The sequence below is a fragment of the Scyliorhinus torazame genome, chromosome 15 (genome assembly GCF_047496885.1).
Source record: "Scyliorhinus torazame isolate Kashiwa2021f chromosome 15, sScyTor2.1, whole genome shotgun sequence".
NCBI classification, from domain to species: domain Eukaryota; kingdom Metazoa; phylum Chordata; class Chondrichthyes; order Carcharhiniformes; family Scyliorhinidae; genus Scyliorhinus; species Scyliorhinus torazame.
Window position 1 is genome coordinate 134,540,899 of NC_092721.1, and position 27,247 is coordinate 134,568,145.

The window sequence follows — 27,247 nt, forward strand, 5'->3', positions numbered from 1 at the left end:
TTTTTTGGAATCCATCAGTTTGGCCTTTGCCCTCCTCACTGCACCAAAACTGCCTGGCCATCCTCTGTGATTATAGTGCATTACCTCCTGTATTTGCTAACATAAATTTTGCAGTATTTTATTTGCAGTAGGTCTCCACAGTCAAAGCACTGTTCAACCACTCTGCACTGGGACTTACTTTCTCCAACATCCTCCTTTTTAAAAAAAATATTTTTATTCTCCTTTTTCACATTTTTCTCCCAAATTTACATCCACCAACAATAAATAATAAGCAGTAACGAATATAATGTCAATCCCCATATCAAGAACACAATCCTATCCTCCCACCAATCCCCAAACAACTGCCCGCATGTTAACATAAACAAATATCACCCATAGTCACCATTAACACATACTATTTCCCCCCCCCCAAACTAATGTTCGATGTTTCCTATTCTTGAAAGTGCATAATGAATAACGTCCATGAATTGTAGAACCCCTCCAACCTTCCCCTCAGTTGAAACTTAACCTTCTCAAGAGTCAGGATTTCCAACAGGTCATCCTGCCACGCCAGGGCACAGGATGGAGAGGTTGCTCTCCATCCCAACAGGATCCACCTTCAGGCGATCAATGAGGTGAAGGCTACATCATCTGCCTCCGCTCCCGTTTCCAACCCGGCTGGTCCGACACCCCAAATATGGCCACCTGAAGGCCCGGGTCCAGTTTCATGTGTACTACGAGATTACCCTAAAAACCTCCTTCCAGTAATGCTCCAGCTTTGGACAGGACCAAATCATATCACACACATCATCTACCCCCTCAAATAGCCGGCTCATCCTCTCCCTTGTGAGGTGTGCTCCATAATACACCTTCAGCTGTATCAGCCCCAACCTTGCGCATGAGGTGGAGCCTTTCACTCTCTGGAGCACCTCACACCAGAACCCCTCCTCCATACCCTCTCCCAACTCTTCCAAAATAGCCCCGTAAACCGCCGGCACTACCCCCTTCTCCAGTCTGCCTGTCGTCAGCACCTCCTCCAGCAATGTGGAGGCCGGCTCCACCGGAAAGCTCTATATCTCCTTCCTGGCAAAATCTCGAACCCTGCATATATCTAAACATTTCCCCCTGCTCAAGCCCATACTTCACTCCCAGCTCCTTCAATCCTGCAAATCTACCCCAAGAAATAAATCTTTGTGTCTTAATCCCCTTATCCTCCCATTTCCAAAAATTTCCATCCCACATCCCTGGCTCAAATCTGTGGTTCCCCCGAATCGGCATTTCATGGGGCTGGTTTAGCACACTGGGCTAAATCGCTGGCTTTTAAAACAGACCAAGGCAGGCCAGCAGCACGGTTCAATTCCCGTACCAGCCTCTCCGAACAGGCACCGGAATGTAGCGACTAGGGGCTTTTCACAGTAACTTTGTTTGAAGCCTACTTGTGACAATAAGTGATTTTCATTTAATTTCTCCCCACTGATGCTGCCAGGCCTGCTGAGTATTTCCAGCATTTTGTTGTTTTTATTTCACATTTCCAGCATCACGATATGTTGCTTTTGTTCAAGTATTTTTCTATTAAGAAGAGTAATAATAAAACACACAAGTGGCATGGGTTGTGGTTGTGTGGCCCTGATGACTGGTTCAGCAGAGGGAACTCGACCCTCAGCTATGAAATGGTGCATGACCGGGGCGACATAGACAAACTGTTAACAGCTGTTTTCTAAAATTACGTGCAGTGAGTTGATAATCACAGAATATAATCCTGCCATTATTTAATCGAAAATAAAATCTTAATCTTGTTGCAATGTTTCTGAAAGTGAATTAAGAATGTTATTTGAGAATTACTTTTTAAAGATTTCATACTAATCTTTCAATTTAGAGTTGGATTGAAAACTCAACCTGAATCGAAGTGCCCAGAACTACTTGCAAATTACTGTGACATGTTGCTAAGAAAAACACCACTTAGTAAGAAACTTACTTCTGAAGAAATTGAAGCGAAGCTAAAAGAAGTGGTATGTATATTTCTGATGCACTATAGGATTGAACCTCTATCCAGTGGTCCAAATGTGTTCTCTCTGCACCCCTGCCCCCCCACCATCACCCCCCCCCCCCAAAAAAAAAACAATTACTCTGAAAACTGCAAATCATCAGAATCAAGGTGACAATTTAAGTCCTGGTTTTAGTATGAGCCATTTAGATCCAATTTTAAGAGTTTAATTGTCCTATATTCCACAGCAAAACAAATTGAACTGCTAAAATGGAATGTGCTTGGTTTTTTTCAAGCTAATTCTTTTGTTTTAGAAGAGCACCCAATACTTTTTTTCCAATTAAGGGGCAATTTAACATGGCCAATTCACCTAACCACATCTTTGGGTTGTGGGGGTGAGACCAATGCAGACACAGGGAGAATGTGCAAACTCCACACAGACAGTGACCCGAGGCTGGGATCGAACCCAAGTCCTTGGCACCGTGAGGCATGCCACCCCCTTTCATGCTCCAATTCTTTGAAGATAATGCTGAGTGTCAAAATATATTTTGGCGAGGTTTGGATAATTTAAGTTTCCCAAAAGACATTGGTTATATTCTTGATTTTTATGAACAAAAGCAATCTAGACCGGAATTCTCCAGCCATTGGAATTCCTTTTTCCTGCCGGCAGCACACCACTGCCTGTGGGTTTCCCAGCGCGTGGGGTGGCTGCAATGGGAAATCCCATCGACAAGCAGTGGGAGTAGAGAATCCCGCCGCCAGCGAACGGTGCACCAGCGTGAAACATACTGCTGGGCAACCAAAGAATCCAGCCACTAATCTGAACTTTAACCTAGGATTGCAAGAAATGTCCTTTGCATTATACCTTGATTTTTCAGATAGAATGTCAAAATGCTTCGTTCTTTTTGAAGAGCACATTTCATTTGGATTTTAATAAAGATTTTATATCTGTTTAAAACTCCTATTTAAATCAAAGTGAAAACAAGTGAAACAGGAAAAACATCTGTTTTGTTAGCTATTTCATGCAATCTTGTACATACCAGTCTGAGTCCATGGCCCTGTGGATTCATGTTGTTGGAAGCAAGCATGTTGTTGGCCCAGTTAGAGTAACTCTAATCATAGTTGTGCAGCATAGAATGAGGCCATTCTGCCTTGGCCAGCTCTTTGAATGAGCTATCCTGTTAGTCCCACTCCCTGCACTTTTCACCAAAAAATGTTTTCCCCTTCCAAATATTGATCCAGTGTGCATTAGATGTTTTGATTTATGTTTTTAAATGGAGTGTGATTTCATGGGGACATGCAAGTCAGTATCTGCACAATTCTTTAAATTTCAGAGGAAACCAGTTTTCAACTATTTATGTTTACAACTGTTTTTCCATCTGTGGAGTTTTGTTCATTTAGAGGATGTGGGTGTTTGCTGGCATGGCCAACATTTGTCGCCTGTCCCTAATTGCCCTTGAGAAAATGGTAGTGAGCCACCACCTTGAACCGCTGCAGTTTGTGTGGTGTAGGTACACCCACAGTGCTGTTAGGAAGGAAATGCACTGTTGATGAATTGAAAATAAACACATGAAAGGTGTTTGGGAATTATTTCAGCATACTGTTGTTTTGCTTCAGCATCCTGTTGTTTTGCAGTAACAAATTAACAGTATTGATTACTTTTCATATGATTTCCACTGGCATATTCATTAGTTATTTTTACGCTGAGATACCCAAGTCTATTTGTAAACTATGTTTAGGCACAGATGGTTTCTTCAACATCAGTCTTGAATAAGTTGACTTTTAATACTATCGGTAGGAGTGGAATTCTCTGATCCCCCAAACATAGATTTGGTTCCCGCTCTGCTCCATGATCAGGAGCAATGTTCAAGTCACCGTATTTCCATGTAGGAGAAGGAAAAAATGACCAGGAAAGAAGCAGTAGTCTTCAAAAATGTTTGAAATCTCATGCATTATTTTTAACAGCTACTTGTACTGAAGTATGTGCAAAACAAAGATGTCTTTATGCGGTATCATAAAGCTCATCTGACGAGGCGTTTAATCCTGGACATATCGGCCGACAGCGAGATAGAAGAAAATATGGTGGAATGGCTTAGAGTAAGTAAATGTTAAAATATATTTTCTAATGCTTTCCCTTCCCTCTAATGCAAAAGATTATTTTTATTCATTCATGGGATGTGGAATTTGCTGGCTAGGTCAACATTTATTGCCCATCCCTAGTCGCCCTTGAGAAGGTGATGATGAGCTGCCGCCTTGAATCACTGCAGTACCCGAGGTGCAGATACACACAAAGTGTTTTTAGGGAGAGAGTTCCAGGATTTTAACCCAGCGATAGTGTGCAAAGGTTAGCTGAGGTTTTGGGGTTGTGGAGGGTGGGCCTAGGTAGGGTGCTCTATTAGAAGGTCAGAGAAAACTTAATGGGCCAAATGACCTCCTTCTGCACTGTAGGATTTCTATGATAGTGAAGGAACGGTGATTTTTTCCAAGTCAGAATGATGAGTGGCTTGGAGGGAATCCTCCAGGTGGCAGTGTTCCTAGTTATCTTGCTGCCCTTGTCCTACTGGAAGATCGTTGTCATGGGTTTGGAAGGTGCTGCCTAAGGAGTCTTGGTGCATTCCTGCAGTGCATCTTGTAGATGGTGTACACCATTGCCATTGATTGTTGGTAGTGGAGGGAGTGAATATTAGTGAAACAGCACCAATTAAGTGACCTACTTTGCCCTGGATGGTGTCCGGCTTCTTTAGTGTTGTTGGAGCCACACTCTTCCAGACAAGTGGAGAGTATTCCATCACACCCCTGACTTGTGCCTTGTGGAGGTGGCAGTCTTTGCGGAACTAGGTGGTGAAATTAGGGGGCAGCACGGTAGCACAATGGTTAGCACAGTTGCTTCACAGCTCCAGGGTCCCAGGTTCGATTCCCGGCTTGGGTCACTGTGTAGAGTTTGAACATTCGCCCCATGTCTGCGTGGGTTTCCTCCGGGTGTTCCGGTTTCCTCCCACAGTCCAAAGATGTGCAGGTTAGGTGAATTGGCCATGATAACTTGCCCTTAGATTAGGAGGATTTACTGGTTTTCGGGGATAGGGTGGAGTGTGGGCTTAAGTGCTCTTTCCAGGAGCCGGTACAGACTCGATGGACCGAATGGCCTCCTTCTGCATTGTAGATTCTATGAAATACTCTCCACAGGATTCCCAGCCTCTGACCTGCCCTTGTAGCCACAATACTTATATGGCTAGTCTAGTTCTGATTCTGGTAATGGTAACCCCAAGGTGTTGATAGTGGGAGATTCAGCAATGGTAATGCCAATTGCATATCAAGGAGCGACAGTTAGATTCTCTCTTGTTGGAAATGGTCATTGCCTTCCACTTGTGAGTCGAATGTTACTTGCTACTTGTCAGCCCAAGCCTGGAGATTGCCCAGGTCTTGCTGCATTTGGACATGGACTGCTTCAGTATCTGAGAAGTCATGAAAGGTTTTGAACATTGTGTGATCATCAGCGAACATCCCCACTTTTAACCTTATGAAGGAAGGTCATTGGTGAGGCAGCTGAAGATGGTTGGGCCTAGGGCACTACTCTGAGGAACCCCTGCAGTGATGTCCTGGAACTAAGATGATTGATCTCCAACCACTGCAACCAACTTCCTCAAAGGACCTATGCTGTGCTAGGTTCAGTTAGTAATGTGGGAAATAAATGATCATGTGTGGGCTTCTTCACAGCTCAGATAATAGCAGTGCTCCTTGTTTGAGGGTAAAGGGCAAGAGATTTGTCTCCCCTCTCCAGATACCATTAAATACTTTGCCTGGCTGCTGAATTGAAAATGTTGCCAATTAGGCAGGATTAGGATTAGGACTTGAATCAGATTAAGTATTATTCCTCCTTTTTGATTTCCACTCCTGTTTTTATGTATACATATTCCTATGCCCTGTTTAATTCTGAGTCAAGGTTTGGCAGCTTACTTGTGACCAGCCCCTTACCATTTTTCTTCAGACAGTTGGGATGGGCCAGGTCTTTTCTGAATAATTCTTACGCACTGTCAAAAAAAGTTATTAGATTGAGTTTTTGCTTTATTTAGAGCACATTTATTTTAAATTTTGTATCCATTGCAGCAATGCTGAATTCAAACCTACTGGCACAATACTGATACCAATACAGAACTAATCGTAGCTCATTCATTTCTAAATCATAAGATTTTGGGAACAAATCATTGCACATTTTTGTAAGAATCTGTATTTGTGTACTGTGTACAAATTGCATCTGTTATTAGTGCTCATCTTCCCTGAAGTGTTAAATTTCCTTCTCGCCTCTTTGACATTACGATAAATCTTTGACTAAAATGTCTTTTGGACCCACCAGAAAATCTCCAGAATTGTGGTTGTGTTTTATATATTGGGTCATACTTTCAGATTTACATATTTTAATATTGACTTAAGTTGGCACATTTATTTTGATTAGCAAAATGTACATAGCTATTTTTCATGCTATTAGTGTTGTATATTTTTATAAAATAGAACTATTTTTAAAAAATTGTCTTTTTAGGAAGTAGGCATGCCTGCTGACTACGTGAACAAGTTGGCCAGAATGTTCCAGGATATTAAAGTATCTGAAGACCTGAACCAGGTTTTCAAAGAAATGCACAAAAACAATAAGTTGGCCTTACCAGGTATATTTTATTTTTATCTGGGAGAAAATGTTCTTTTGAATACTATCATAATGATTACTGATTTAAAAGGAGAACAAAAATAAAATGCTGTATTATTTGAATGCTTAACATGTTTAAAGATTGCAGTTATGCCTATGTAGATTAAGTTTAAAACTCAAAAATGTTGTTCCTAGAAAAAAGAATGTTGTTCTTGTATTATAATAGAGTTTTATTTATTAGAAAAACATCTTGGTAGAAATGCTATCCAACTAATTTTCTTATAACTTAATACAATTTAGCGGACTCTGTGAATATCAAAATTTTAAATGCTGGTGCCTGGTCACGAAGTTCCGAGAAAGTATTTGTTTCTCTACCAACTGAACTAGAAGATCTTATCCCTGAGGTGGAGGAATTCTACAAAAAAAACCACAGTGGTAGAAAGTTGCATTGGCATCATCTCATGTCTAATGGAATTGTAAGTGGACCATTTTTGGTCTTGATATTTAACGTGAAACTTTGAGTCTATTTCAGACAGCTTTTGACTGGGTTTGTTGCTCAACTTATCCTCCATGTTTATATTTAAAAAAAGGAAGTCAGCCAGCAAGTGGTTTTACTTTGTGTTCTGGGAATAAATTAAACAAGAAAGGAAGTTTATGAACAGTTTAAAAAAAATTAGTTTTCATTTAGTTAGATTCTAATGCATCTTATTTTTAATTACTGCAATACTTACACAGGTTTTAAGTCACGTAGCAAAATATATTTTCTGGTGAAAATGTATGTAAACAGAAATTTGGATATATTTGACTGCAATGTAATGATTTTTTAAAGCATGTTAAAGACTCCTAATGAGCTCCATCAAAGTGAGATGAATTGTGTTTGTATTGTAGATTTATAAATTGTATATGTCTGTTTTGCATTTTGATCTAATGGTAGAGTTGGAATGTTAAATTACTGTTCAGTGGCTCCTGCTGGAATGTGCAGGTGTGAATCTTTGATGACAGGATTAGGCTCAGTTGTGATGCCCCAAGAGCATGCCAGAATTTGCTGTTTAGACTAGCATGAAGAATGTACTGCAGGGCACCTGGCATTGATGAAATTACACCCAAGCTTATGGGGGAAAATGGCAACAAAAAAAACCTCTCCCAAGTGGTATTCCAATGGGCCTCTATCATTTGATACTTAGTGAATAATTTGATCTATTGGTTTAATTGCTGGCACAGAAGTGGAAATAATTAGTGTTGAAATAGGCCAGCCAGGATTAAGGTGAGTGCAATGCACTTGTGTAAATGATCTGTTAAACATTTGAATATATTTGAAAGACAGCTGTAAACCAAACTGAGACTCCCTAAAGAGCACTTGAAAATGTCTTTCTATTAAAAAAAACTTCAGTTTCATTTGATTTATCAATTTGCGTTATTTGTCATACAGTGGGTAATAAACAAAAAAAGCTACAATGTTGTCTTTGTTGTCGATATACAATAATGGGAAAATGTTCCCCTTCCAAACAGATAACTTTCAAAAATGAGGTTGGCCAGTATGATTTGGAGGTTACTACATTTCAGTTAGCAGTACTGTTTGCCTGGAACCAAAGACCAAGAGAAAAGATTAGTTTTGAAAATCTAAAATTAGCAACTGAACTTCCAGATGCAGAACTTAGGAGGACATTATGGGTAAGTCGTACCTTAATTAATTTATTTTGAATTATATTTGCAAATATCAATGAAAACTTTCACATTTGAAGATGTGGGTAGGTGACTTGCCTGTAGAAGTTCGATATAACAGTAACTTGCATTTACGTAGGTTCTTTTAGAATAGAACATTTTACTTTTGAGAAAATAAGCTAATGAAAGGGTGACCTAGAAGTGGGCTTTGAAGAAAGAGAATAGTGGTACGTGTTTTAAGATGGAAATTCCGAAGAGTGAAACCCGGGTAGTTGAAATGAAAGCCATCAGAAAATGAAGAGGTGGGGAAGAGAGGAGGGTGCAGTACTGAAGAGGACATGGTCAAAGGAATGGAGAGTTGGAACTTGGGGGAGGGTCAACCTTAATGGGGTGAGAATGGATCAAGCACAAATCATTTGGGATCACAAACTGATGGAATAAAGGGCTTCCTTTAAAGAGGAGATAGTTCTGGTAAAGTCAGGGTGTGCACACCCACGAGAGGGAAAACATAGGGCCATAAAACTCCTTAAATGATGAAAGAGATAAGGGAGTAAGAGGAAGCAGCAAAAGGATGCATATGACATGTCAAGTGGATAATAAAAGTGAGAACTGTGTTGAATATAGAAATTTCAGAGGAAGTGGAAAAAAAAAAGAGTTTGAGAAGAGACGGGGTGGCACAGTAGCACAGTGGTTAGCACTGCTCCCTTACAGTGCCAGGAACCTAGGTTCAATTCCAGCCTTGGGTGATTCTTGGAAGTTTGCACGTTTTCTCCATGTGTATGGGTTTCTTCCGTGTGCTCCAGTTTCCTCCGTGTGCTCCAGTTTCCTCCCACATCTAAAGATATACAGGTTAGGTAGATTGGCCATACAAAATTGCCCCTTGGTGTCCAAAGATGTGAGGCTAAGTTGATTTTTAGGATAGGACATGGGAGTGGGCTTGGGTGTAGTGCGCTTTTAGAGGGTCAGTGCAGACTCGAAGGACAGAATGGTCTCCTTCTGCACTGTAGGGATTCTGTGACTGGCAGTTGACATAAAAGGGAATTTATATGCTTCTAAAGCATATAAATAGTGAATAAGAGAAGCCAGTTCGGGACCAAGAAGGTGATCTGAGCATGGAGGCAGGAGGCATGGCTGAGGTACTAAATGAGCAAATATTAGTGAAAGTGGAGGTAGTTGTCATACTGGATTGGCTAAAAATTAAGAGGCATTCGAAAGGCTGGCTAAACTTAAAATTTGAGGTTCGGGTTGTAGTGGTCTGTATATCTGAAGATATGTGAAGGGTAACATCTATAAGCAAGTGCTAGATAACCACTAGATGGCTGCACCAGATATATGTATATAAGGTAACTCAGAGAGCGTTCCCGCCTCTTCGTATCAGGAGTGACTAGTGAACAGAGTATTAGAGATATAGCTTAGTGTGCAGGTGTAGTTAATCATATATACTTATTTATCTAATTATGTTATTCTCTAAGTCTGAATAAAGATTGTAGACTTCCAGTTAACACAAATACTTTATTCAATGGGTTCGTTCTGTTTCCAGAGCTTAACTAGACATAATACAGTCAAGAGGTATGACCAGTGAAGCGAAGGTAAACTGCCTATGCTGAGCTGTCTCTGTCTGCTGCTGCTCAGTAGCCCTGTGCTTCTGAAAGAGGCGGATCCTCCCTTGGGCTGGACCCTTTATACCCATCTCTGATGCTGCCCTCTAGTGATGCTGTGGCTGTTACATCTGTCTGTAGTCCCTGGTGTATGTGCAGATGTATGTACAGATCACTACATCCCCCCCTTTTTATTTGACATGTATTCTAGACTGGCCTCAAGAAAACTGAACATAACAAGTGGTGAGAATATGCAAATCTGCACACTGTGAAAATGCTAAAAGTAGTACAGAAACAATTAACTGTGTTGTGAGTCCATTGTGAGAAATGTCCATATTCGTCGTGTGCTTGTGTTGAAGTGTCGTAACAAATCTAGCCGGTCGGATGCCTTACGGCTTCTGCTGGAGCGTCTTACCGGTGGTAGTAGGGATGATGGTTTGATGTCATCAAGAGTACTGTCTGGCATTGTGTGGCGAGGAACGTCCTGTGGACAAATGGACTCGGTCAAGTCCAGTGTGGGCAATAGTGGCTTTGTAGGTCGAATCTCTAATAGAGCCCAGCGGTTACGGCGAAAAGGTACTCCCGCAGACGATTTGACAATGTAGGACCGCGGTGCCTCCTGCCTGATCACCGTGGCTGACTCAGACCATCCACCTTCTGGGTCCCTGATTCTGATGGTGTCCCCTATTGTCAGTGGCTTGAGTGGGATCGCATGTTGATCGTAGTATAGTTTTTGTTTGGAGCATAGTGCCCGCATGTCGTCGAGAACCGGTGCGTTGCTGGGGTCTCGGAATTGCTTTGCCGGTAGGGTTGTCCGGATGTCTCTGCCGAAGAGCATTTGCGCTGGCGACAGTCCTAAGCTCAATGGGGTTGCTCGGTACGATAACAGAGCTAGGTTGATGTCGGAACGTGACTCGGCTGCCTTGCTGATGAGTCGTTTAATGATGTGGACACCTTTATCCCCTGTTCCATTTGATTGTGAGTAGCGATTCTGTGTCGCACCGTAGTCTGACCTCGACATTTTCCTGTGTTTGTGGTATTGATTCTGTATGTCATCGTTCGTGAAAGCTGTTTTGCTTGTTTGTTCTGGAGCAGATATGAATTCGTGAGATTCTTTATCATGCCATGGCATGTTTGTAGTCTTGTCATTGCTTCACAGTGTGCTGTGGCATTGTCCTTCACATGCAGAGTTGTACCATGTTGTACAGGTCATTGTTTCATTGTTGTTGTTTTTGTCTTTGTTGTTTTCGTTGTCTTTCTTGTTGTTTTTGTCGTTTCTGTCTTGGCTGTTTTTGTTGGCGTTCTTGTTGTTGTCGTTCTTGTTGTTCTTTTTGTCACGCTTGTTGATTCTGTTTTCGTTCTTTTTCTTGTCGTGCTTGTTATTTCTGGGATGCTTCTTGTTGCTTTTGTCGTTCTTGTTGCGTTGCATGTTGTTTTTGTTGCTGTTCTTGTTTCTGCTGTGCTTCTTGTGGTTTTTCTTGTTGCGCTCAATGAGTGTGCCATGTGGATGTTTGAGTCATTGTCACAGTTATTGGTGTCTGTCCTTTGTAGTATCTGCTACATTGAGCGTTTCTTCTTGAGAATCGTGAGAATGATCTGATGTTGCATTGATGTTGGTGACATCAGTCATTTGTGGTTGATTCGATTCCTCTTTGCTTACTTTGTACTCTTCTAGAGTCATTTCTGGTTCACTTGAATCATCATTGATTTCTAGGTGCTCCTCTTTTGGAATCATTTCAGGATTCACTTGAATTATCATTGAGTTCTTGGTGCTCCCTTTTTGGAATCATTTCAGGTTCATTTGAATCATCTGTGATCTCTTTGTGCTCCTTTTCTGGAGTCAAAATCTTCACGATTTCATTTAGTTGTGAATTGTGGTGCTCCTTTTCTGGAGTCAAAATCTTCAAGATTTCTATTGACGTGGTCTCTCTGGACTCTTGGTGCTCCTCTTCAGCACAGGGCTAAAGAAGCTGGCTTTTAAAGCAGACCAAGGCAGGCCAGCAGCACGGTTCAATTCCCGCATCAGCCTCCCCGAACAAGTGCCAGAATGTGGCGACTAGGGGCTTTTCACAGTAACTTCATTTGAAGCCTACTTGGGACAATAAGCGATTTTCATTTCATTTCATTTCTGGAGTCAAAATCGTCAGGATTTCTATTGATGTGGTCTCTCTGGACTCTTGGTGCTCCTCTTCTGGAGTCAAAATCTTCAAGATTTCAATTGACGTGGTCTCTCTGGACTCATGGGTGCCCGTCCTCTGATTATTGAGTGCTTCTGTGCTGACGAGCTGAGATCCTGCACATCCTGTATGGGAATTGTGATTTCTTCGTCACTTGTCTCCTATACAGTGGGTAGATATTCAGTGTCTTCTTCTGGTGGCTCAAATAAGCTTGATAGATCTTCATGGTCTTGTATATGCATGGCGTTCGCTATGGTGTATTTGCTTGCTTCCATTTTTGAGTCTGTCACCGAGCTGTCTGTGGAGGCGTACGTCATTCCCTTTGTGGAGGCTTGTGTCACTCTCTTTGTGGAGTCCTTCATCGCTCTCTCTGTGGAGTCCTTCATCGCTCTCTCTGTGGAGTCCTTCATCGCTCTCTCTGTGGAGTCCTTCATCGCTCTCTCTGTGGAGTCCTTCATCGCTCTCTCTGTGGAGTCCTTCATCGCTCTCTCTGTGGAGTCCTTCATCGCTCTCTCTGTGGAGTCCTTCATCGCTCTCTCTGTGGAGTCCTTCATTGCTCTCTCTGTGGAGTCCTTCATTGCTCTCTCTGTGGAGTCCTTCATTGCTCTCTCTGTGGAGTCCTTCATCGCTCTCTCTGTGGAGTCCTTCATCGCTCTCTCTGTGGAGTCCTTCATCGCTCTCTCTGTGGAGTCCTTCATCGCTCTCTCTGTGGAGTCTGTCATCGCTCTCTCTGTGGAGTCTGTCATCGCTCTTTTTGTGGAGTTGTGCAGTGTTCTCACTGTAGAGTCGATCTGTGCTCTCTCAACGGAGTCGTTCTGTGCTCTCTGTGTGGCGTCGTCTTCGTCTTGGGTATTGCTGTCATCCAATGTACCGACGATCTGCCATGGCACCATGGTATTGGATTCATCTACCATGAGAAGAGTCGTATTGAGCTTTTCAACCGTGTTGCTGATGCTGTGATCAGGATCTCCGAATATATCAGCCATGTCTGAGCAGTATTGTGTGTATTGTTCGTTGGACAAATCATCGCTTTTTGTTTTTGAGTTGTGATCGTTCTCTTCATGTTCAATGAACAAGTCATCTCTGAACACTCTGTTTCTTGGCGTCAGGCCGCAGCATAATCCTGCACTCACGAGTCGGGATGTCATATATGCTGGGCTGCAGATTCCCCATTCCGAAGAACTCATCGTCGGGATCTTCACGGTACAACACCTCTAGTTGCGGTTCGGATTTGGTACGGGGTAGCCATCTCCCAAGGTGAAATCTTCGTCTGAGTCGTAGCCTGCAAGGACTATATCATCTTCTAGGGTGCTGCTAACTGCTTGTTCCAGGGTGTTGTGAAAGTTATTTTCAACTGCTGGTGTAAGTTTGGGCATTGTTCTGTCTTTTGAGGCAAGAAAATTGGGTTTTGCAGCTTTAAATTTCTTTTTGTTCATTTTTGTGCATTTCCCTTTTAAGTGGGCGTGGTTCTGGTCCTCTGACGTCATGACGCTCGTGACGTCATGCGTAGGACTCGATTGCCCATGCGCACACCGAGTTTCCTGTACCGTGCCCTCTTTCCGCAACTGAGCATGTGCGGCTCCTTTCTCAAGATGGCTGCCGCTCAGAACCTCCGTCTTTCTCCAATTCAACCCTGCCTCCGCCTCGTGGTGTGTTCGCACCATCTTTACCAATTTTGTTTCCTAAATGATGATTCTGTGTTTATAGAGACTTAAAGTACTGATTTTGGTTTTGTTCATGAGCAAGGCATTTTTGTATAGCGATTTCTAGAGTTAGATACTTATTTTGTGAAAGTTCTTCCCTCAAATTTTTATCAGATAGTCCAGAAATTAATTGATGGATTATCACAGTGTCTCTGAAATCAGCATAATCACAGCCTTGTGGTATTAACTTGAGATTTGTAATAAAATCAGAGATGGGCCCTCCGTTTCTCTGACAAGAGTTAAACCTTTCCAGCATCTCACCAGACTGACTGTTACAGTGTTCAACAAATTTTTTGAGTATAGCGTCTAGTTTGGTGTTGCCTCACCTTCTAAGTAATTAAAGCAATTAGAGATTTCTCTAGCTTCATGCTCTCCTGTTGAGAGTAGTAGGGCTATTTTCATTGCATCAGAGGCAGTGCTTAAATCATTAGCTGTGAAAATATTTGGAACAGCTGTTCAAACATTTTCCAGTTATAACTTAAATTACCGGTTGTTTCCAGCTGCCATGGAGTTCCAACAAGTTCCATCGAATCAGTTAGTTGTCGAGGATCCATTTGCTGCGAAGTCTTCCACAGTCGAATATCCGGTTTAAGTTTTTCTTCTCTTGCTGGTGTCTAGCTAGCTTTCTGAAATCACTTCTGGTATCATATGTTATTCTCTAAGTCTGAATAAAGATTGTCGACTTCCAGTTAACACAAATACTTTATTCAATGGGTTCATTCTGATTCCAGAGCTTAACTAGATATAATACAATTAAGAGGTATGACCAGTGAAGCTAATGGTCCTATGCTGAGCTGTCTCTGTCTGCTGCTGCTCACTAGCCCTATGCTTCTGAAAGAGGTGGATCCTCCCTTGGGCTGGACCCTTTACACCCATCTCTGATGCTGCCCCTCTAGTGATGCTGTGGCTGTTACATCTGCCTGTAGTCCTTGGTGTATGTGCAGATGTATGAACAGATGTACAGATCACTAAACTAATCTACATTATAGTTATAGAAGAGTGAACAAACTCAAAGTTAATTTATAATCATTATTCAATAAATAGTATTTGCTTTATTTGAAGACTTCGAGTGTTACTGAACATCAAGCATACAACCATTCTGGTAGTAAGCAAATGAGTAACAAGATATTGCTAAACGTAATATAATAATGGTGAGATGCATCAAATGATACTGAGGAAAGTAAGGGTGGAAAGAGCAGAGGCACTGGCTATAACCGTCAATCCTCCGTGTGCAGAGGACTGGAAAATTGTAAATGTGACGTCCATTTTCAAAAAAAAAGGATAAAAGTTAATCCCTGGAACTGCAGACCAATTAGTTTACTCTGTGCTGGGAAAGCTTTTGGAAAGAATAATCTGGGACAAGATTAAGTCTTTTTTTTTTTTAAATCTTCTTATTGGCATTTCTCATTTATAAACAGTTGTGTATATATACATCAAATTTATCTTGCCCGCGCTAATTTACTTTATTGTACAGAGAGGTTTATTTTGTCCTTTGTTTAACTGACCCTATGTACATTTCTCTGCCCTCTGGATCGGTCTATAGTTCCTCCCCGTTTCTCCCCCACCCCCTCTTCTCTTGCGTTTCCCCACCTTCCTTCCATTGGTTCCCCATCTTGGTTTTTTATTCTTAGCTTACTACTCGTTGCTGGCCTTGAACAGGTTTTGGAACAGGCCCCAGGTATCCAGGAAGCCTTTCTCCGACCCTCGGATGACGTACTTAATCTTCTCCAGGTGGAGAAATTCCGAAAGGTCAGCGAGCCAACCTGCAGCCGTGGGTGGTGCTGCTGATCGCCAGCCGAGCAGGATTCTCCGGTGTGCGATTAGGGAAGCGGAAAGCAAGGGCGTTAGCCCTCTTCCCCTTGTGTAGTTCTGGCTGCTCCGATAGCCCGAAGATTGCCACTATCGGGCATGGCTTCACCCTCACCCCCACAACCTTGGACATTGCCTCGGAGAAGGCTGTCCAGAACCCAGCAAGTTTGGAACAAGCCTAAAACATGTGGGTGTGGTTGACGGGGCCCCTCTGGCACCGCTCACATTTATCCTCCACCTCTGGGAAGAACCTGCTCCTTCGGGTTCTGGTCACATGCGCTCTGTGCACCACTTTGAGCTGTATTAGGCTGAGCCTTGTGCAGGAGGAGGTGGAGTTAGCCCTGCTCAGTGCTTCACTCCAAAGTCCCCATCCTTCCTCTGTCCCCAGTTCGTCCTCCCATTTTTGTCTGGTCTCGTCCAGTGGTGTCTGGGCTCCGCCCAGTAGCTGTCTGTATATTTTCCCCCCCCTTCTCGCTGATTGTACCTATCGGGTCCTCTAGTAGTGTGGTTTCTGGGACCCGGGGTACCCTATTGTCTCTTTGCGGAAGAAGTGCTTTATTTGGAGGTGTCTCATTTCCTGTCCTTTTGCTTGTTTCCACTTCCTCGTCAGTTCGTCCAGTGTCGCCAGTCTGTGCCCTACGTAGAAGTCCCCGACCGTCAGTGTGCCTTCGTCCTGCCTCCATCGTTTGGAGGTGATATCTAGCATGACTGGGGGGAAATTTCTGATTGCCGCATATGGGGACCATGGGGGACATTTTGGTTATCCCAAAGTGTTTTCTCAGCTGGGTCCACGTTCTCAGCGTGGCCACTACCACTGGGCTCGTTGTGTATCTTGTTGAGGAGGATGGGAGTGCTGCTGTAGCAACGGCCCAGAGGGTCATTCCTTTACAGGATGCCTCCTCCATTTGTACCCAATCTGTGCCGGGTTCTTGTACACATCCCAACACTCTTTCTGCCGTTGCTGCCCAGTGGTAGTATTTTAGGTTTGGTATGGCCAAGCCCCCTTTGATTTTCCTTCTTTGCAGTGTTTGTTTGAGAATTCTCAGGTTCTTCCCCCCCACACAAAGGGCATGATTAGACTGTCTACGTTTTGGAAAAAGGCCTTGTAGATGAAGATTGGTATGGAACTAAACAGGAAGAGGAACCTTGGCAATATGTTCATCTTAATCATCTGCATTCTCCCCACCAGGGAGAGTGGGAGTGAGCCCCAGACTTGAAGGGAATCCGGAGACTGAGAGCATGGAGTTTCACTCTATGCAGATGACCTGCTCCTCTATGTCTCGGAGCCACAGGAGGGACAAAGGCAATACTGCAAATACTGAAAGAGTTTGGAACCTTCTCGGGCTACAAACGTAACCTGGGCAAAAGTGAGGCATTCCCAGTGAACCCGAACAGGGTAGGGCAGAGTGTAGGGGCTCCTGTTTAAAACGGCCCAGAACAGATTCCGTTACCTGGGGATCCAGATAGCCAGAGACTGGACACAGATCCACAAGTGGAACCTGACCAACCTGGTGGAGGAAGTAAGATTAAGTCATTTGACCAGGGGCTGTTGTTTGTCTCATCTTATGAGTGGGATTGCCGGCCATGGAGTCATTGATATTTACAGCATGGAAACAGGTCCTGCGGACCAGCTTGTCCATGCAGCCCAGATCCTATCACTATCTTTGGAATTTGGAGTAAGCACGGGACAATTCCTCACGGTGGAAATGGCTGAATTGATGGGAGGGGGGCATGGGAGACCCCCCGATCAGACTAGTCACTTGGGATGTTAGCAGTCTGGGTGGGGGAGTGGTGGGGGGAATGGAAAGGTAGAGAGTTTTCTCTCTCCTGAAGAATTTAAGACTTTTGCAGGAGACCCACCTGTGGGTGAGAGATCAGACTGGGCTCCGGAAGGGTTGGGTGAGCCAGGTGTTCCACTCAGATTCTGGGGGGATTGGCAATTTTAATGAACAAGAAGGTCTGTTTTCTAGCGGGTAGGGTTGTGGCGGATCATGGAGGCAGGTATGTGATAGTTACTGGAATATAAGTCAGTGGTGTTGGTAAATCTATATGCCCCGAATTGGGACATGTAACATTTATGAGGAGATTGTTGGCCGCAATACCAGATTTGAACACGCAGCAGTTGATTCTGGGAGAAGATTTAAATTGCATTTTGAACCCGAAACTTGACCTATCTAGGCAGAAGTTGTTGGCCCCTTCAGGGGTGGCGAAGGCGTTGTTGGCATTCATGGAGGAGATGCGAGGGCAGCCTGTGGCAGTTTAGGCACCCTGAGGGTAAGGAATTTTTTTTTTTTAATTCTCCACTACATAAAGCATATTCTAGGATGGACATTTTACTGACAGGAAGGTCTCTTTCTGGGGTGAGGAAAGCAGAGTATTCGACTATAGCCATCTCAGACCATGCTTCACATTTAGTGGATTTGGTATTGAGGTAGGCTCAGCTCTGCACCTGACATGGAGGTTGGATATTGGGGTTATTAGCGGACACGAGGTTCTGTGGATGGATATCTAAGGCTATAGATGAATACGCGGGTTAATGGGAATGGGTCGGTCTCTCCCTCCATTCTGTGGGAGGCCTTGAAAGCGATGATTCGAGAGGCGATAATCGAGCACAAAGCAAATATGGATATGGAGGCTAGAAGGCAGTACCAGAAATTGGTGAATGGCATTTTGAAAATGGACAGCAGATACTCGAATGATCCAACCCCAGAGCCCCTGGCAAGCCGGAAAAAGCTGCAAATACAGTTTGACCTATTGTCTACAGACTAGGGGGTGCGCCAGTTGTGGTGCTCAAGGAGGTTACTTATGAATATGGGGAGGCGGCCAGCCATATCTTGGCTTGCCTGTTGAGGTGGCAGGCGGCCTCCCGATAGATTATCCAGGTCAGAGACTCGAGCGGCAGGCTGGTGTCCGCTCAGGACAAAGTTGTTGTTTTTTTTTTGTTTTTTTTTTTAATTACTTTATCAGAGTACAAAGCCAGAGTTCAGAGTGTGGACAGGAGCAAATCGCTAATCTAGCTCCTTGCCTGCTCCAAAAAACAATTCAAATTAAATCCAATTCATGGTCTCTACAAGAGAGACATACCAGAACCAGGCATTACACCTGACCTCGTGCTCACCTTAGCCAAAAGGTCGAGAAGCAATCACTCAGGACAAAGTTAATTTAAAACTTTTTCAAAGAACCTTTATAAGTCAGGGAGTTCGGAGTTTTTCGAAAGCTTAGAGTTTCTCAAGGTAGGGGAGGAAGAGCATGAGGAGCTGGAGGCCCCGTTGGGTCCAGAGGTGGCCCTGGCAGTGAGTGGGCAGAAGCAAACAGGTAAGGCCCCTGGCCAGATGGTTTCCAGGTGGAGTTTTGCAAGATGTTTCCTGGGCAGTTGTTTCTGTTACTGATGGGGATATTTAAAGACTTTGCAGTACGGAACTTTCTTCCTGCGATGGTGGTTCAGGCACCAATTTCTCTTCTATTGAAAAAGGACAAGTCCCCTTGGAGTGCAGATTGTACCGTCCTATTTCATTACTTTATTTGAACAGCAAGATATTGGCTCCGGGTGATAGCGCTGAGGTTGGAACCCTGTCTTCCTAAGGTGATTGGGGATTTTTTTAAGGTCTGGCAATTGTCATCCAATATGGGTGATTGTTAAATGTGGTTCTTTCCCCTTGTTAGATGTCAAAAAGGCATTTGGTAGGGTAGAAGGGGGTATCTTTTTGCGGTTTTGGAGAGGTGCAGGTTGGGGCCCAGGTTTGTGTCATGTATATACCTCTGCTAGTGTTCATACCAACATCATGAGCTCAGGGTACTTTCAATTAAACAGGGGAACGAGACTGGGTGCCCTGTGTGTTTGCTCTCTCTCTCTCTCTCTCTCTCCCATCCTTCTTGTTTGCATTAGTGATAGAGCCTTTGGCCTATCGCTTTGAGAGCTTCGGGTAAGTGGAGGGGGATAATTAGAGGAGGGATAATTATGTGACAGACCTGGTCCCCACTATGGCTGATATATTGGAACTAAGTGCTTTGGCTCCTTTTCCAGATATAAATTAAATCTGGATAAGAGTGAGTGTTTTACCGGGGATCCAACCTGGGGGTGCTTCCATTTAGCTTGGCCAGATCCAGTTTTAGGTATCTAGGGGTCAGAATGGCTCGAGATTGGGCCCAACTTCGTAAATTGAATTATACTAGCCTGATGAGTAAAGTCAAGACTGACCTGCAACGGTGGGATAACCTTCCCCTGTCCTTGGCGGGCAAGGTCGTCGATCAAGATGAACATTTTGCCACAATTTTGGGGGGGGGTTTCCCTAGTGTCTGCCTGCTTTCCTTCCTAAATCTGTTTTTGGGTGAATGGAAAAGTTGCTATCATTCTTTATATGGACAGGAAGGACTGCGAGGATTTGTAGAACAATCCTTCAAAGGGCTAGACAGTCAGGGGTGGGTATTTATTACTGGGCAGCTAATGCAGAGAAGATGTTGGGTTGGTGTAGTGATCCAGGGGCTACGAGAGTGCAAATAGAATTGAGGTCATGAAGGGGGTCTTGTCTGGGGGCATTAGTGTTGGTCTCGCTCCTGGTCTCACTGACAAAGTACTTGCCAAATCCAGTGGTTGGTCCATTTTTCAAGATATGGAGACAATTTCAACAACATTTCAAACTGGGGCCAGTGTTGAAGCTGGCTCCCATTTGTTGGAGCCAACGAGATTAGATGCCACAATGTGAGGGTGGAAAGGAGCTAGAGAGAGTGGGCGTTTTGTTCTTAGAGGGGTGGTTTGCCAGCCTAGAAGAAATGACGGAAAAGTTTGAGCTCTCTGGTTCAAGTTCATTCCGATATCTACAAGTTAGCAACTTTGAGAGACAGAGTTTCCCAACATTCCCCGCAGCACCGCCAACATCTCTAATGGAGAAGGTCCTTTCACTCGTGAGGTCGGAGGAAGCAATCACTTCCAGTATTTATGGACTGATTTTATCAGAAGATTTGGTGTCAGCGGAGGGGATTAAGGCTAGGTGGGAGTAGGAGTTGGGGCCCATAGTGGATGAGGTGTGGAGTGAGCCCCTTTTCAGGGTGACCTCCATGTCCTTGTGCGCGAGGCTTGGTTTGATTCAACTTGAGGTCGTTTTTAGGGTGCACTTAACCAAGTTCAGAATGAGTCGCTTTTTACGGATGGAGGACAGGTACGAGCACTGTTCTGGAGGTCCGACTAACCACGCACAGACGTCTCGTCCAAACTTGTAGGTTTTTGGGGCTCCTTTAGCACCATATCGGCGATTCTGAAGATTGAGCTGGCACCCTGTCCTTTAGTGGCCATGTTTGAAGTGTCAGACTTGACGGAGCTGTCGACGGGCGCGAGGCCCAATGTCCTGGCCTTCCCCTAAATGATTGTCCAAAGACGAATAATGCTGGGGTGGAGGTCTCCATCTCCCCCAATTGCTTCGGTGCGGCTGGGGGATCTGATAGAGTTCTTACACCTCGAGAAAGTTCAGTTCACAGTGAGGGGAGCAATCGAGGGGTTCTATTGGAGATGGCAGATTTTAATTGTTTATTTCAAGGAATTGGTCACCGTAAGTTGTTGGGGAGGGGGGTTGGCGGAGGGATTATGTTTGGTGAGAGGTTGTTCTGTTTTACTGGGTTTTTTTATGATTGTGTGTAAATTTGGGTTTTTTTCTATTTTGTATTTTATAAATTGAAAAGTGTTAATAAAACTATTTAAAAAAAGATTAAGTCATTTTGATAAATGTAGATTAATTACAAAAAACCAGTACCAAATTATTCAGGGCAAATTGTGTTAAATAATTTGCTTGAATTTTTTGAGGCAACAGAGGGGTTTGATGAGGGTATTGCAGTTGATATGATCTATGTACACTTCCAAAAGACATTTAATAAAGTGCTCATAACAGGCTTGTCATCAAGGTTAGAGTTCGTGGAATAAAGGGGACAGTGGCAGCATGATTACAAAATTGACTGCGGGAGAAGAAGCAGTGGGCTCTCTAGGGCTCAGCATTACAACCACTGCTTTTCCTGATACAAATAGTGAGTAGATTTGAATGTGCAGGCCAAAATTTGCAGATGATGCATAATTTAGAATTATTATGAATAATGAAGGTGATAGAATTCAAAAGAAACATAGGTTGGTGGAATGGGTGGACAAGTGGTGGATGGAATTTAATGCAGAAGTGATTAATTTTGTAGGAAGAATGGGGAGACGTAATATAAAATAAAGGGCACAGTCTCTGAACAGAGAACCTGGAGTTATATGTGTACATATCATTGAAGGTACCAGGGCAGGTTGAGAAATAAATTAATAAAGCATATGGAGTCCTGAACTTAACGATACTGGTTTGGCCTCAATTGGAGTGTTGTGTCCAGGTCTGGGCATTACACTTTTTAAGAAGGATGGGAAAGCCTTGGAGAGGATGCTGTAAAGATTCACACAACTGGGTCCTTGGATGGGGAATTTTATATTTGAAATGTGGGGCTGTTCCAGTGTAGAAAACGTTGAGAGGAGATTTGATAGACGTACTCAAAATCATAAGGAGCATGGACAGAATAGACAAACTGTTCCTATTGGTAGAAGGATTGGGAACCAAAAGAAATAACCGCAACATGAAGGAAAATATTTTTACACAATGGTGGTTTGGATCTGAAATACACTGTCGGAGCGTGTGGTGAGGGCAGATTCAATTGTGACCTTCAAAAGAGAATTGGATAATTACCTGGTGAGATAATTTGCAGGACTGTGGGGAAAAGGTGGGGGGAATGGAATTCGGTGGGTTGCCTTTTCAGACAGCCGGATTGGACACTAGGGACCAAATCGTGGTTTACTGTGTTGTAAACATTTTATGATTCCAAATGGCCCTTGTGGAATTTATCACAAAGTGGAGCATTTTAAAGTGAAGGTGTTGAGGAAACTATTTAATGCCTGTGATCCGGTTTGTGATAGTGAATGGATTTACCATGGTACAGAAAACAGGCAGAAAAGTTTTTGATTTTCTAAATGTGGAGGGTGGGAAGCTTGCCACGAGAGCATTGTAGTCTGGAGGAGACTACAAAGAAATCGATGATGGTTTTGGGATGAGATGGACTCAAGTGGGTGGGAGGGAAGTTATAAAAGCAATTTTGTTTAAATTATCCTCCTTGCCAGCAGCACCTATAATGTGTGAACCTGTGTTTGTTTTAACTTTCTGATGAAAGGTTATTGTCCTCAAATGTTAACTATATTCGTTTTGACAGCTGCTGCCTGACTTGCTGAGTATTTCCAGTATTTTCTGTTTTTATTTCAGATTTCCAACATCTATTCTGCTTTTATATTCTGGTCTGCTCCTCTGCTAGTTTAAAGGCTATCCTCCAATTATAGCATTTGTAAGCATGTAGTCAGCATCTAGGTATTCGCCGGTGACACTAGATTTGCCTCACTACTGCCTACTTTGACATCATGGCTAACATACTGTTGCCTGGTTGTTTACATTGCTGTGGATGATCCAGAATTTTTTTGAATTCCAGCTAACCAAAACCATCTTGAAACCCTGCACCTTAATTAATCCGCCATTCCATCTTCTTCCCTGGCTGCTGAATCTCCTGACTGCACATCTTCCCTGATGACCCCCTGAGCTTGAATCGTACAAAACTAAACTTGCGTCATATTGAGTAATATACCTAGCTACTCTATTAGGTCTGTTTTCCATTGGCTCCTCAATCCTAACACATTGTATTCAGAGTAAAATGAAGAAAAGCTGCAAGTGCTGGATATCTGAAATATAAACAGAAATTGATGGAAATGCAACAGAGAAAAGACTGGCTTTGAGAAATTATCAACTCAGAACCCTATAGCCTTCCTTCTGTCTTCACAGGCGCTGACTGAATTGGTATTTATTTTCAGAATTTGCAGTTTTTATTTCGCACTGAAGTCAAAGTTTGTGCTTGCAGATCCCTCCATAACCTTGCCCAGCTTCATGTTCCAGTGCGTTTTTCTAAGTTGTGTACCTTGTAACACCTCTATCTGCCCATAAAAACTAGTAGCAGGAGTAGGAAATTCAACCTCTCGAGCTTGCTCCACCATTCAACATGATCATGGTTGATCTCATCTAGGCCTCATCTCCACCTTCCTGCCCACTCACACAAGGCCCCTCCCACCCAGCTTATTCACTCTTCTAACTTCTTCCATTGGGCAAGAGATACAAAAGTCTGAGAACACGCACTAACAGATTCAAAAACAGCTTCTCTGCTGTTACCAGACTCCTAAACGACCATCTTATGGACTGATCTGATCTCTTCACACATCTTCTCTACTGAGTAGTACTACACTCCTGTATGCTTCACTCGATGCCTGTGTTTATGTATTTACATTGTGTATTTATGTTTGCCCTATGTATTTTCTTTTCATGTATGGAATGATCTGTCTGAACTGTGCGCAGAACAATATTTTTTACTATACCTCGGTACATGTGGCAATAAACAAATACAATCCAAACCCTTCATCCGGCTAATTAAGAGCCTATTATTCTCCACTGCACTCGGGGGTAGAGAATTCCACAGATTAATGACCCTTTGAGTGAAGTAATTCCTCCTCATTTCTGTTTTAAATCTGCCACCCGTTAGCCTAAAATTATGGCCCCTTGTTCTAGAATGTCCAACAAAGGGAAACATACACTATACCTCTACCCTGTCAATCCTCTTTAACATTTTATATAACTTAATTAGATCTCTCATTCTTCTAAATTCCAGTGAGTGTAGGCCTAAACTGCTCAAATTCTCTTTATAAGACTCGTACTTCATCCCTGGAATCAATCTAGTGAACCCTCTCTGAACCGCCTCAAATGCATTTACATCCTTCTTCAAGTAAGGGAACCAAACCTGTGCGCAATACTCTAGGTGCCAATGTCCTATACAGTTGCATCAGCACTTTCCTACTTTAATACTCTATTTCATTAGCAAAGAATGCCAAAATGCAATTTGACTTCCTTATTACCTACTGCACCTGCATACTAACTTTTTGCCATTTTATGCGCAAGTACACCCAGATCACTCCGCACCGAAGCATTTTGAAGTTCCTCTCCATTTAAATAAGTTGCATTTTTATTCCTCACACCAAAATGGATAACCTCACACTTGTCCACATTAAATTCCATCTTCCCAGATTTTGGCCCACTCACCTAACCCATCCATATCCATTTGTAAATTTCTTATTCCCTCGTTGCAACTTGCTTTCCCACCTATTTTAGAGTCATCAGCAAATTTGGCTATAGTACATTTTATCCCTGCATCCAAGTCATGTCTATATATTATAAATAGTTGGAGACTGAGGACTGAATCTTGTGGCACACCACTGCTTATTGCTTGCTGACCAGAAAGAGACCCTTTCTGTTAGTTAGCCAATCCTTTATCCAAGCTAATATATTACCCTAACCCCATGTGATCTTAATTTGAACATTAACCTTTTGTGTGGCACCTTATCAAATACCTTCTGGAAGTCCAGATACACTGTTAAGTAATGGGTTAAGAGACATTGCAATTAGTTGTCTCATTTATGTTAAGTATCCATTAATTGACACTGATATGTAAAGGGGCTTCAGGTGGCCTCTGTCAGGTGGTGTGTTGTTAAGAGTTTTGTGAAGAGGCTGCGGAAGTGAAATAAATGGTGTTTGGTGAAAAGGAACAAGAACTTTAGACTCTTCATTTCACAGCAACTAAAACGTCTAACAATGGTAGCAGAGGATGGTTGCTGTGCAAATGTGAAGGTTTGAAAGATACAACTTTTCCTGATCAAACCAAGGAGTGCGTGAGAAGGAAAAAAAAAAAAGATACATGGCTTAACCCAGGATAAAGATGGCTGGATATGCCTATCCTCCCTTATTTTCTGAAAGGGAATCTTACGACCAATGGAGAAGTGCAGTAATTATATGGACTAAAGTAACTGCTTTGGGAAAGAGAAAACAAGGTATGGCATTGGCTCTTTCTCTACCATATGGCAGTAAAATCCGAAACAAAGTGCTTTCTGAGCTGGAATTGGAAGAGTTAGACTCAGAAGAAGGTCTGGAGACTTTATTACATTATATGGATACGGTTTATAAGAAAGATGACTTGTTAAGTGCGTAAGAAGCATGGTCGGATTTTGATAAGTTCCGGAAAATGGAGGATATCTCCATGGAAGACTATATAATGGAATTTGGCAGACTATATAAAAGGCTGCAGAAACACAATCTGGAATTTCCACAGTCTGTGTTGGCCTTTAAATTACTTGACTGTGCTAGAGTGAGCAACATGGATAGGCTCCTGGTTTTGACAGAAGTTCAGTTTACCTTTTTTCAAATTGTGTGTGTCGGGGGGAAACTGAAGTGACATCACAGAAAAGCTGTGGCCAGAGTGGCTGGTTGGGATTCTACCCTAAATTTAAAAAAAATTTGAGTATTTGGTAACTAATTAAACATAATAACTTAATTATAATTTAGAGGGATATCTAAGTCAGAGATCGGAGAGTATTATAGTTAGCTATCGCATTTCTATTAGAAATCTAGTGCTAGGAAACAGATAGTTGACAGTAACTTTGAAATTTTTATAAAAATATTTTTTTTTAAAAGACAAATTTTAATTAATTGACGCAATGTCAGTTAGAGGGGTGCTGTGCTCTGACTGTGAGATGTGGCAGGTCCGGGAGGCTTCCAGCGTCCCGGATGGCTTCATCTGCAGAAAGTGCACCCAACTGGAGCTCCTCACAGACCGCATGGTTCGGTTGGAGCAGCAATTGGATGCACGTAGGAGAATGCAGGTGGCGGAAAGCGTCATAGATCGCAGTTATGTAAATGTGGTCACACCCAAGGTGCAGGCAGAGAAATGGGTGACCACCAGAAAGGGCAGGCAGTCAGTGCAGGAATCCCCTGTGGTTGTCCCCCTCTCGAACAGGTATACCCCTTTGGATACTGTCGGGGGGGATAGCCTATTAGGGGAAAACAGCAGCAGCCAGAGCAGTGGCACCACGGCTGGCTCTGATGTTCAGAAGGGAGGGTCAAAGCGCAGAAAAGTAATAGTAATAGGGGACTCTATAGTCAGGGGCACAGATAGGCGCTTCTGTGGACGTGAAAGAGACTCCAGGATGGTATGTTGCCTCCCTGGTGCCAGGGTCCAGGATGTCTCCGAACGGGTAGAGGGAATCCTGAAGGGGGAGGGCAAACAGGCAGAGGTCGTTGTACATATTGGTACTAACGACATAGGCAGGAAGGGGCATGAGGTCCTGCAACAGGAGTTCAGGGAGCTAGGCAGAAAGTTAAAAGACAGGACCTCGAGGGTTGTAATCTCGGGATTACTCCCTGTGCCACGTGCCAGTGAGGCTAGAAATAGGAAGATAGAGCAGATAAACACATGGCTAAACAGCTGGTGTAGGAGGGAGGGTTTCCATTATCTGGACCACTGGGAGCTCTTCCGGGGCAGGTGTGACCTGTATAAGAAGGACGGGTTGCATCTAAACCGGAGAGGCATAAATATCCTGGCCGCGAGGTTTGCTAGTGTCACACGGGAGGATTTAAACTAGTATGGCAGGGGGGTGGGCACGGGAGCAATAGGTCAGAAGGTGAGAGCATTGTGGGAGAACTAGGGAATAGGGACAGTGTGGCTCTGAGGCAGAGCAGACGGGGAGAAGCTGCTGAACACAGCGGGTCTGGTGGCCTGAAGTGCATATGTTTTAATGCAAGGAGCATTACGGGTAAGGCAGATGAACTTAGAGCTTG

At 43.3% G+C, this 27,247-nt stretch overlaps 1 protein-coding gene across 3 annotated transcripts in view; it reads left to right on the top strand.

The window, feature by feature from the left end:
• The window catches only part of LOC140391834 (cullin-5), a 119,698-nt gene that overhangs the window by 66,079 nt on the left and 26,372 nt on the right, over window positions 1-27,247 (top strand). For all 3 annotated transcript variants that reach the window (XM_072476777.1, XM_072476778.1, XM_072476779.1), the window contains 5 exons: window positions 1,856-1,988; window positions 3,929-4,060; window positions 6,498-6,621; window positions 6,900-7,075; window positions 8,109-8,270. In XM_072476777.1, the coding sequence (XP_072332878.1) occupies window positions 1,856-1,988; window positions 3,929-4,060; window positions 6,498-6,621; window positions 6,900-7,075; window positions 8,109-8,270 (727 nt within the window). The remainder of the gene's footprint in view (window positions 1-1,855; window positions 1,989-3,928; window positions 4,061-6,497; window positions 6,622-6,899; window positions 7,076-8,108; window positions 8,271-27,247) is intronic.